General features: G+C 40.8%; 1 protein-coding gene across 2 annotated transcripts; it reads right to left on the bottom strand.

Annotated features, from left to right (window-relative positions):
- Window positions 1–2845: 2845 nt before the first annotated feature.
- adora2a (adenosine A2a receptor) lies at window positions 2846–11213 on the bottom strand. Of its 2 annotated transcripts, none has more exons than XM_012969075.3 (3): window positions 10908–11213; window positions 7882–8423; window positions 2846–4041 (listed from the first exon to the last, which is right to left on the bottom strand). In XM_012969075.3, exons 2-3 carry the CDS (start codon window positions 8229–8231, stop codon window positions 3213–3215), a joined length of 1179 nt encoding a protein of 392 aa, XP_012824529.1. In that variant the 5' UTR covers window positions 8232–8423; window positions 10908–11213; the 3' UTR covers window positions 2846–3212. The 2 variants fall into 2 exon arrangements, with proteins under 2 accessions (XP_012824529.1, NP_001106398.1); NM_001112927.1 differs by having other exon boundaries at window positions 7882–8417; window positions 10908–11036.
- Window positions 11214–11554: the final 341 nt, after the last annotated feature.

The following is an 11554-nucleotide window of genomic DNA, read 5'->3' as shown; positions in this document are numbered from 1 at the left end:
TTGCAATGAAAAATCTAATTATTGCACATATTTTTGGTCTGTTACTGATACACTGCTTAAGACTAACACAGTATGTTTTCAGGGGACCAAACAAAAATGGTGTAAAACCCAGTAAAATGCTTTATATATTGGTAAAATGAGGGAAAACTTCAAATTAGGGGATGTATAAATGAGGTTTTACTGTAGCCCCACTTGAGTTGAACTATTCACTTTCCTACACACCTCATGTTAACTGTGTTTATAGTTTCTATTAAATTACAAGAGATATTTTCCATTACATTTTATGTTTTAAAAATACTTTTTTTTTCTTAGTTAAAGCAACAGTGTCTTCAAAATAAATACATTTTCCCTTATATGTAATAAAAGGCACTAAGTTTGCCCAGTAGCAGTAACCCATAGCAACCAATAAGATGCTTGCTTTTAAACTGATTACCAGTAATTGCTACCTGCTCCTTGGTTGCTATGGGTTACTGCTCTGGGCAAACATTTATTACATAACCCCCTTTATCTTTTACAAAAAATATGCATGTGATTGGATGTGCATACACAAAGGATTATTTCCTTGTAATGATGACTATCTATTTCCTGCCAGTCATGCGATTCAGGCTATATTTAAAACAAAGAATGATTCAGAAGGGTCAAGCTGGCGACATACAGATATGATACGCCATTTTGGCGCCTCGATGCTGCTCTTATTCACCCAAGTGCATATATGCAAAATTTCAGCCATATACTGTATGTAGCCAATAGGCCTACAGAACTGAAAGTTAAGCCTCTGAGTCTTCCCATGTGTGCTCTATTTAGAATATTATTGTTTTACAGTAGTGCAGTATATGAAATAAAATCACATCATCACATAATCTGTAATACTGTACAGACCCTTACACAAAAGGGTATGCTGTTTCAGGCATATTGCGGTTTCTTTCGATTGTAAGCCACAATTTGTCCATTTTTATTATCCTTTATTTATACAGCGCCAGCAGATTAATGCACAGTTTCACAGAGATCGCTCATCAACAGCATCAATGTCTGGCTAAGCAGAGCTTACTAAATTCACATGCATTAGGGTCAGTTTAATGAGAAGCCAATTAACCTGCATGTAAGCTTTTGGAGTGACTGCGAAAACTAGAATACATAGAGGAAACCCACATACATGGAGAGAATGTACAAACTCTTTTTAGGAAGTGTTGCAGCTATGGGGTAAAATTAGTATGTGAATTTGGTTTCTCTGATATTAATTAGCCTTTCATTTCTCCACCCTTGTTGCATAATCAAATCCCCAGGCTGCAGAACAGAGGAATGAGCAATGTTTTTATAGGGCAGGGCAAGATGGGCTTTATGATGCTAGTTAGAAATGGTTTTCTGGGTAAGGCCATATTGGCTTTAGAATGAATATTATTCAATGCCTGGCAATCATACCGAATCTATAGAAAAACAAGCTACAAAAGCTTAGCATCTAGTACCCCAAATCTTGACTTGTTCTTTGCCAATAGGAGAGGGCCAGATTGCCAAGACTGTAAAGAACATCGGTGTATAGGTATGGGCCCTGTTATTTTGAATGCTCTGGACCTTGGGTCTTCCATATACGGGTTTTTCTGTAATTTGGATTTCCATACTTTAACCCCTATATGTAATAAAAGGCATTAAATTTGCCCAGGAGCAGTAAACCATAGCAACCAATACCGGTGACCAGTAAATGCTGATTGGTTGCTATCGGTTACTGCTCCTGGGCAAACTTAATGCCTTTTATTACATATAAGTGTTAAAGTGTGGAGATCCAAATTACAGAAAAGCCCTTATATGGAAGACCCAAGGTTCTAAAAATTAATTTAAACATGAAAGAAACCCAATAGGATTGTTATATCTTAATTGGGATAAAGTACAAGCTACTGTTGTTATTATTCCATTGAAAAAGGAAATATGTTTCAAAAATTTGAATGATTTAAAACAGAGTCAATTGGAGATGGTCTTCCAGTAATTCTGAGCTTTCTGTATAATGGGATTCCAGATTCTCCTAATTTAAGCAGAAAATGTCATTCCAGCTTTTAGAGATGTTGTTCACTGAGGATTGCACACTATTTTACAAAAAATATCTGTTGATGCTGCAATAATGTTCCCTTTTTTGTCTTGCTACAGTGGTGTAAATGTAAATCTTTAGAACGTGCTACATTTCAAGCATTAGACTATGTGCTTTTGAAGAAGGCATTGGATTGTAAGGCACTGTAAGCAACTCTTTCTCTTATCTCTCTCCGCACAAGGAAATTGCATGTGCATAAGAAGGTATAATAAGGAAGGGTACAGGGCTGTGTGTCTGGAGTGCAAAATAATGCCTACACAACAGCTGATTTATATCAACTATATTGGAGCCTCTGAATAAAACACAGTTTTGACCAGAGATGGGTAACTGTACATTATATGTAAATGTTTAGAACCCCCTTTTATTTTTTGGTATTACTTGTAGACTAATTTAAACATTATATAGGGACTCCACCCTCAGTAAATTCAAGCCTCAGTGTTATTGTTGTTTTTTCCCCGTGTAGCCCAGCAATGCAATGAGTGTCATTGAGATTGTTTTTTTTCCCTTGTTGGCAGCCTGTACAAATAGACAAATATGTGAGCTTGCTCTGAGAGAAGGGGTCTCCCTTGGGGTCTTTGGGAAAAAGTCTATTTTGGGAAACATGATCCTTTGGTTCACCAGCTGGTGCTCATGTGTCTGCTCTTTGGCTGGGAGCAATGGTGATTTAATTAACCAGGGACAGTTTCAAGCCTTGGTCTTTTAACTTACAATATGGCAACATACAACACAGCCACCATGCTTAATGAGCAACCATGAGGAACAGGGAAGTGATAGAGGTAGCTCTCTGGAGCACATATTTAATACACAATATTAAAAAAAACAATTATACAGCGTGGAGAAAAGGTACAATAAAACATATTAGCAAGTTCAGCACCAGTTCCAATATGTGATACAAGAATTCTGTTAGGGCTCATACCTGCCTCGATTGGAACACAGTGACAGGTCTTCTGGATAATACCATAATGACTTCTAAAATTTGTCTTTATAAATAAATTGAGTTAAAAAAACTCACACTACATTTACAAACAACATTTGGCTACTTGAACCAAGTGTACAGTGAGAGCTACACACCCTCAAATCTCAGGCCAGAGGCAAAGTCAAAGGGTCAGTTGGAGGTTTCCAAGAGTTACCCCAGTCAGGATATCTCCATCATCTCCTTTTTGTGACCAGAATACCTATAGCTACCTGTCCTTTTCTCCGAGTGTTGAGATGGGCACCCATTTTGACGGCTCTCCTCCTTTAATTTACAAACGCTTCCATTCGTGTGAGTTCCCAGATTGCAGCTACTGGAACGAATTTGGGTGATCCCCGTCTCCTCATCAACTCCATTGTATGTCAGTGAGTTTGCACTAGCTGTCCTAGTCTTTAAATGTGGCCCCTGACCAAACAAATGCTGATGAAGGATCTTTCTAAAAGTGTGACGGAACTCACGGATGCGATATGCATAGATGAGTGGATTCACCACAGAGTTGGCGTGGGAAAGTAGGATAGCAGTGTACATTATCCAGAGCGGTGGACGATTGCAGGCTTGGCAAAATAAGGTGAAACAGTTGATGATGTGTAATGGCAGCCAACACAAAGCAAATAGGCCCACAATGATAGCCAGAGACTTGGCGGCGTGGACTTCCCGCTGCAGCGTGGAACGGGAGCGTTCTCCACATGTCACTTTCATCTTCATCTGCTTCAGTTGATGTCGGGCTGCCATAAAAATTCGCAGGTAGATGCCAAGCATCAGCAATAAGGGTATCAATACACAGGCAAAGAAATTATAATATACCATATAATCCATGGTAACCACATTCTCAAAAAGGCACTCTATCATTGGAGAGCGGCAAGTTGTATTCCCAGATGGAGGAACCTCTTTGTGCCAACCCAGCATGGGAGTAAGTCCAATAACAAAGGACAGAAGCCAACAAACTGCAATAATAGCATTTGCTCTCCTACTGGTCACCAAGCTGTTATATCTGCAAAGAAAGCACAGAAGGTTGAGGGAAATACACACAGGACATATAAAAAAGCATTTATTCATTGTTTTAGTTCTTTGTAAACAAATTAGTTAAATGTGTATGTGAAAAGGGGGAACAAAGGGGGAGAAATGGCATTTTTTTGAAGATACTTTCTGGTTCTTTTCCCTAAACCCCTTGGTTTGATAACAGCTGACAGCTGGAAGGCTTCTGTGTTCCAAGCAAATCTGACATCAACTATTTCCCAAGATGCACCCAAGAACCCAAGACCATAGTGTCCAGTATTTGGCCCCCAGGGACCAGCGGCAGAACAAATCTCCACTTCTCATAACACACATTTACAACCTGTATCCTCTCCTTATTATATCCCATACATAGCAGGCTCCTCGCATTAATCCCTTAAGCAGATGTGACCCATTTGGCTAAAAAAGAATATGTTTTTTGTGTTTCAATATTATTATTTTACTATTAATGTAATATTTTTCTTTTCCCTTTAACATTTTATACCTACTTCATCTCTCTTCCATTTGTCCACTGGCCAGTCATTTCTACTTTATGTGTATTGTCTTCCATCTAGTTCCACTTCTGCCTCATACAATTAGCTTTAAGTTTACTGATGAGAGAGCCACCACTACAGTGATGAGCTCAGTAGGGGTTATTTACAATCAGCAGAGAAGGTTGCAAAATGCAAAAAATGGATGCCATGTTTTTTGCACCCTGCCCTGTGGCAAATGCCTGTAGGCATACACCCATTCAGGAGCACAAGGGTCTGGGTCTTCCACAAGAATACAGCAAAGCCTGCATTTGGCATCCCTATATTTATAAGAGGCAGACAGGTGGAGGCACGTAGGCATCCCCTATTCACTCCCTACCCACCCCCAAACATGCATCATTTAGAGGCCCAAGTTAGGAGCACAGCAATTTTTTTACCCTTAGTGCTCTAGCACTTGCTGCAGGGGATTTTGTACATGAGACATTGTGTCTGTAGCTGGAATCCAATCAGCATGTGCCCTAGTTGTAAAATGCAGCTGGTGAGCAACAGTAATCACTGGAGTAATCCATGACTTCCTCCTTTCCATCAGTAGTTTCCTTTCCCTTATTGAAATATTATATATGTTTGTCAAAGACATTCCACTGTTTTTCTATAATCCCTGTAATATCATGCCTAGGGCCTCATTTTCTGGGGATGATACTATTTTCTTTTTTAATACACCTTGGGGTAATTTACCATACTCCAGGGCTCAAGTGCTAGAGCTTAGTGCTCACTTAGAAGCACTTGCATCCCAGAGTTGTGCTCTGCCCAACATACCAGGTTGAAAGTCCACTGTGAGAATCAGAAGGCAGCGTCAGAAGTTACGGCTAGCCTAGGCAAGTGGTAAGGACAGGGCCCTGAGATGTGGGCTGTGCCTCCTGGCGCCCCCTTACATGTGCATATGAATGAATGGCAAGCAGGGGCAAGAGGCCTTCAGCAGGTCACTGCACTCCAAAAAGAAGAACACAGCCATTCTGCCCCTTTTTTTGTACTTTGCACACTGCATGGTGGATTTTAATTGACCCCTCTAAGGGTGATAGAACACCTGGAAAATATGCGTCGCTTCAGCTTTGTGAACTAGCTTTGGGCTACTTTGCAAAACCTAAGTGATGTTTTTGTATGTGTATTTTGTTCACCAGCAATTTACATTATCATTGCTGGGAAAATATTTTTAGGAGATTGGTCACCTGTGGTAGATGAGATTTATCTCAGGAAACTAATCTCCACGTCTGCCATTGCCACTACAGCTGCCTGAAATTCCCAAGGAAGTCAGGCTGCTGAGTGCTTTCGCAGGGTAAAGCAGCCAGCAAATGCACTTCCTGTGCTCCTTAGTAACCTGAGCCTAGATGCTCAGTCCATTGTACCACTGAAAATAGACAACTTGGAGACCTTCCTCGCACACCCTGGCACTCCAAGGTGGGGAGCTCCGTGCACAATTCTGGAGGGATCGGCACCCTCCCAGACAGTTCCAAAAAATAAAAAGCAATGGCACTCAGAGCAATTACAAGCAGGGCGAGTCCTTGCAGATTTGATTGTGGAGGTGCAATGTTTCGGGGCAAAACAACCTATTTATCAAGCTTGTTTTGCCCAGAAACGTTGCACCTCCGCAATAAAATTTGCAAGGGCTCACCTTGCTTGTAATTGCTCTGACCGCCATTGCTTTCTAAATTTTGGAACCTTTGAAAATAGGACATGTAGAGCTAAATGGTGTCAACACTAGGAAGGGTCATGTCCTGGGCTGACATACCAGCATGAAGTTTTTAAAAAAGCATCTGTATCCCTTTAAACAGTGGTTTTTAGTATCACTGCCATAAAGGAACAGGACTATAAGTAATCTGCCTTGATTCAAGATGTTTTGCATTGATACTAGGATTTGTATGCAATTCAGATTTTAAAGGGAGTCAAGGGTAAATCAGAAAACTACATGAATAGCAGTCTAATTTATTTGTGCTGGAGCAGACATATAATAAATGATATCTGAACATTTCTTCCCCTGCTGTGCGAGTAGCAGATAGAAACAGATTAATCACAAGCCATAAGGTTTTCTGATCCAACAAACTGTAACCAGCCAAGTGTAAATGAGGTCTCAAGGACAGTAGCAATGAGAGAAATACAAGCTGTTATACTACATGGCAATTATGTACACCTCTGGAAAGATCTACTGATCATTATATGGCACTTATACTTGCACTTGGCGATATACACCTTTTAACAAACAAATAGGGATTTACATGATTCTGTTAAGTTTTATTATCTACAGTATAACCATAAGGATTCTTGAGCTGCTTTATCCTATAACTTTCTGGGTCATACTCCCTGGTGGTGACCTTCCCCATTGTGCCCCACCTTCACCCCCCACACTTACCTGGTCTGTGCTCCAATGGGGGTGAGTTGGGACATTAGAGCCATGAACAACTGCACTCTTTTCACTAGAAGAGTCAAATTTACAGCTAAATTTAATTTTGTCTCTTTAAACGAGAAGGAAAGTCACAATCACAGGGGGTTCCAAATGTTAGGCCCCCAATTGACTTTATTCACTTACCTGATACCCCAGGCCATTTCTCCTGTTAGCAGAAAACTGCATTGGCCCAGGGTTCTTCATAGCGAGCACCACAGAACGATCCTGCTTCTTCTTTGTTCAAAATCCTGGGGCTGAAAGCTTGCTCCATGGTGCTCACTGGAAGAACCTAGGGCCTAACTTTTGCCAGTGATTGTTGATTTTCCTTCACCTTTAAGTGCAAATAGGGCAAATGCTCTTTCAACTTGCATTTACACAACATCGCTGCTTCAAAGAGCGTATTTTATATAAACGTATTTGTGAAACTGGTAATTTAAACCATGTCTATGTCTTTAATCCACTTGTGTTTTGGCTCAGGCTAATACAGGTTAAAAGCACGAGCATAAGTAGAAGTTACTTGGTGCCACAGCAAAATCATTTTAGGGTCTCTTAAACTTTGGGAATAATATATTTTGGTTAAGGATACACTGAAAATGCTTATTAGTTAGTGTCCCACTGGGCACCCTATAACTCTTGTCCTTCCTCCCTGGTAGTAGTAAGTTCTGCTTTCTCTATAGTTAGGTGTGGCAGAAGTAGCTATAAAGCAAAAAAATGTTGTCACAACTCTGCTTGTTTGTCTCTAGGAGCAACCCTCTGCCTTCAGGGCAAAGAAAAACTATATTTATATTACCATGGAGGTCTAGTCTTTACCTAAAACAGAAACAATTTGCTGTGATGCTACAAGGAAAAATAAAGTGTAGTTATGGCAAAGGTTATCAAGAGTAACAGGAGAGAGCGATATATGACTTACCTAAGTGGGATTCGGATGGCAATGTAGCGATCAGCAGCAATAGCAAGAAGGCTGAAGATGGAACTCTGCGTCAGCACCAAAACAAAACAGGCAATGAACAGGCAAGCGTGAAAGGTTGCACAAAATCCAGTACTAATTGCAATGGCAAAAGGGATGGCAAGAACTCCCACAGCAATGTCTGCAGCTGCCAGAGACACTACAAAATAATTGGTGGCGTTTTGAAGGTTGCTGTTGATGCATACAGCCCAGCACACCAGCACGTTGCCAAGAATGGACAGAACAGCAATAGCCACCTCAAGAACTATATATACCAGGTCCTCTGGGTTCTTAAGATTTGACACCGTTACCATGGTAATATTGGTATGGGGTAATAGAGTGGTGGCGCGTCAGTGGTCATAGCGGCAATTCAGACACGTGTGACTCGAGATGTATGCAAGGGGCTCAACCAGTAACACCCGGATCCGCAATCTCTTGAGCTGTGTTTGATCAGGCTCTTGATAGGTTTCCCTCTGTATCAGTAAAGTTCATCTCTGAAGCTGTTTCTAGGGCAAACATAGAAAGCACTGTTAAAACCATATACAATCATCAACATATATCTATACAATCATCAGTATCACCTATAGGTAGCAACCAAACCTCACATTACCAAGGATCTGTGCTGTGCAGGGTTATAGAGAAGGTTTTTATTTATAGACAGGCAGTCCTGCTATTGGGCGGAAAGCTAGGACCAATGGTAAGCCCAGCAAATTTACAAAGAGCCCATGTATTGATCACAGACAGGACCCAAGATTTTTGAAAAGGGGTCTGTACATAGGCAGGTCTGGATTAGTAAATGAGCATTAGCATTCCCCCAAACTGTGGGCAAGATGATCAGTTCCAGAAACTTTGCTTAAATACTAAATCTGCCAGGGGAGCCTCAGCATCTGCATTGTGATAGTCCTCTAAATCCAGACCAAAAAATTTAATTGTCAATAATCAGTTCTCTACTACTCCTGTTTCACTTTGCATCCCTGATTTGTCGAATTGTCCCAAGCCTCTTTTTGTTCTCTTATGGTTGTAAAGTGCCATGCAGCTATATAAATAATTATTGTTCCTGTTCATCACATGCGATAATCAGGAAGTCCTGAGTTAGTCAAAGAAATTCCAAATCTGGATGCTGTTGGATTTCTTTTTTTTTTAATCTGGGCCATCCGTGACAGCGGAAACCTTGGAAGTGACCAAGTAAAACTGGAATTCAAAGGGATTCTTAGTACCGCCTGGTGTGTCTTTCCTGTTCACACTCCCTATCTTCTTACAGACGCATTATCAGCAGAAAGCAACCAGCAGAACTTGTGTTCCGAAGCAGGTGCACAGTGCAGATACGTGCAGGGAAATATGGAGGAATTCACAAAACACCACCTTTTCTATACAAACACTGAAAAACACAAAGTATCCTGGCGATAACTTAAGGGAAACGCCCATCAGACCTCTACAGATACACAATACATGTACTGATACTTATGGGCACAAGATTTAAATGCAAACAAAGTCAAAAACATATGTTTCCTAAATTTATCCAGTTGTAAAATGGTTATAATAATCATAATCCTTCCCAGTCATATATCCACTACACTGAATATTATAAACAATACAGTTATCTTAGTAAAGTCTGTAAACCTAATACAGTCAAACCATAAATTGAGAAAAAAAAAACCCAGTAAATTGCAGGAAAATGTGAATTCCAGTAAGGAATAAACACAGTTTACCTGTATAGGACTGTATATAAAAATGTAATATCCGAGGTTCTATGGTATTAATGTATATTTCTAAAGCACCAACACATTCTGCAATGCTGTACGATAGTTGGGAGTATGCACTGAAGCAGTAAAACAAATTACATGAAAGTATCAACCAATACAGGTAATAGGGGCCCTTTTGAATAGAGCTTACAGTCTGAAAGGAGAAGGGTTTATGAGACATCTATACCACTTACTTAAGGTTTATTATTACACATATAAACCTTTACCCTTTAATTCTTTATCCTTAAATCATGGCAATCATTCCATCCCTATGCTGTATCATTCTATAAGCTGGCAGTCTAATTTATATAGCACTAATCTTATTTCCATCAATAACTCCACCTTAATAAATCCATCTTCTCTGACTCTATACACTCTGGGTGATGGGGGACACAGCAAATAATGAAGGTGCTGCAGTCTCCTAGGGTTATCACTATGTTGTTACTATATATGCAACTAGAAATATCCCCCACCTGCTATGGTTAGAATACGGAACAATGTCTTCCTTTTTCAGTCCAAACCAGCCTTGCTCTGTATTAACCCATTATTCAGAACATTGTCTGTGAGGCTACAACAGGCAAGTATCCACTGTCTTCATATAAGCCTTAAACTTACCAAATGCACAAGGATTCCCTATCCACAGGCTTATGCTTTTCTATATGTAATTAACCCACTAAACACATTTTACTCTATAGCCCAAGCGCCTCAGTTTCATCATGTCCATTAACAGTAGGATCTCTCACAGTGTGCCATATGTTTGGGGGCACATTTATACATTATACATATTGTTTCTATTAATAAAATATCCCTAGCAACTGTGATTTAAGCAACCTAGGTGTATAGCTTATAGAAAACATTTTTTTTTTCAAGAAACACAGTGCACGAAAAGTACTTGTACCTAATTTTAAAATGTACTATAAATGATCTTATGTACTCCCAGGATAGGAACCATGCCTCACTTACTAACATATTGCCCCAGCCTTTGCCTCTGTGCAGACTTGCCCACTCGCCTATATCAGGGAGGTGCAACCAGCTTACTGGCCTACAACTCCCAGCACCCCAGACTTAGGAGTGGAGGATGCTGACTGCTGTAGTTCAATAACAGCTGCAAAGCTGGCATCCCTATGGCAGTCACATTTTCTACATATTATGAAGAACTGTACAACTAGTTGTCCCTCCAATTGGCTGCCAATACCCCGCACCCCAAAACAACTTGGCCAAAGGTGCCCTGCCAGACACGGGTCTCACCTGCGGGCCGGTAAGTGGCTGTGTGGCTGTGCCACTCTGTATCTCTCTGTGTCGCTTCAGTCACTGAGCAGTGTGTCTGCGAGTGAGGGACCCGCTCTCCGGCTCCCAGACTCCCCCTCCTCTTCGTCCCTCCCTCCCTCCTGTGTGTCACACACTGTCAGTCCCCTGTCCCTCTTCTCATAGACATGTGCGCTCTACAAGTGACCCGTAGCTTGTCTGTCTCAGTCTCTCGCTCTGTGTGTCTCTCTCACCATCACGTTGCGGGTCTGGTTCCTCACACACAGTTACTTTCTCTCTGGCCTTATCTCTGTCATACACTCTTTCCCATTTCATATCTCTCTCACACATACACACTCTCTCACTGTTGATATAATTGGCTCTCTTGCCTCTCTCACACATTCTCTTGCCCTCCATATCAGTGCCTATCACCCTCCTTTCCATCTGCTGCCACCTCATGGGGTCTCTGTACAATTCCTTTCTTTGTTTAGTTGCTCAGCCCCTGGCTCCCTACTTATCTTGTTACTCTCAATAGGTTTCACTGGAAATCTCAATCGCATCCTCTCAAGAGTGGGAGAGTGGGGGTCTGCACTGCTATGTAGTATTATTATTTATTGACATAGCATATTCTGCAGAGCTTTACACAGATT

This window comes from Xenopus tropicalis, chromosome 1, assembly GCF_000004195.4.
Source record: "Xenopus tropicalis strain Nigerian chromosome 1, UCB_Xtro_10.0, whole genome shotgun sequence".
NCBI classification, from domain to species: domain Eukaryota; kingdom Metazoa; phylum Chordata; class Amphibia; order Anura; family Pipidae; genus Xenopus; species Xenopus tropicalis.
This window is presented reverse-complemented; position numbering and strand designations above follow the sequence as displayed.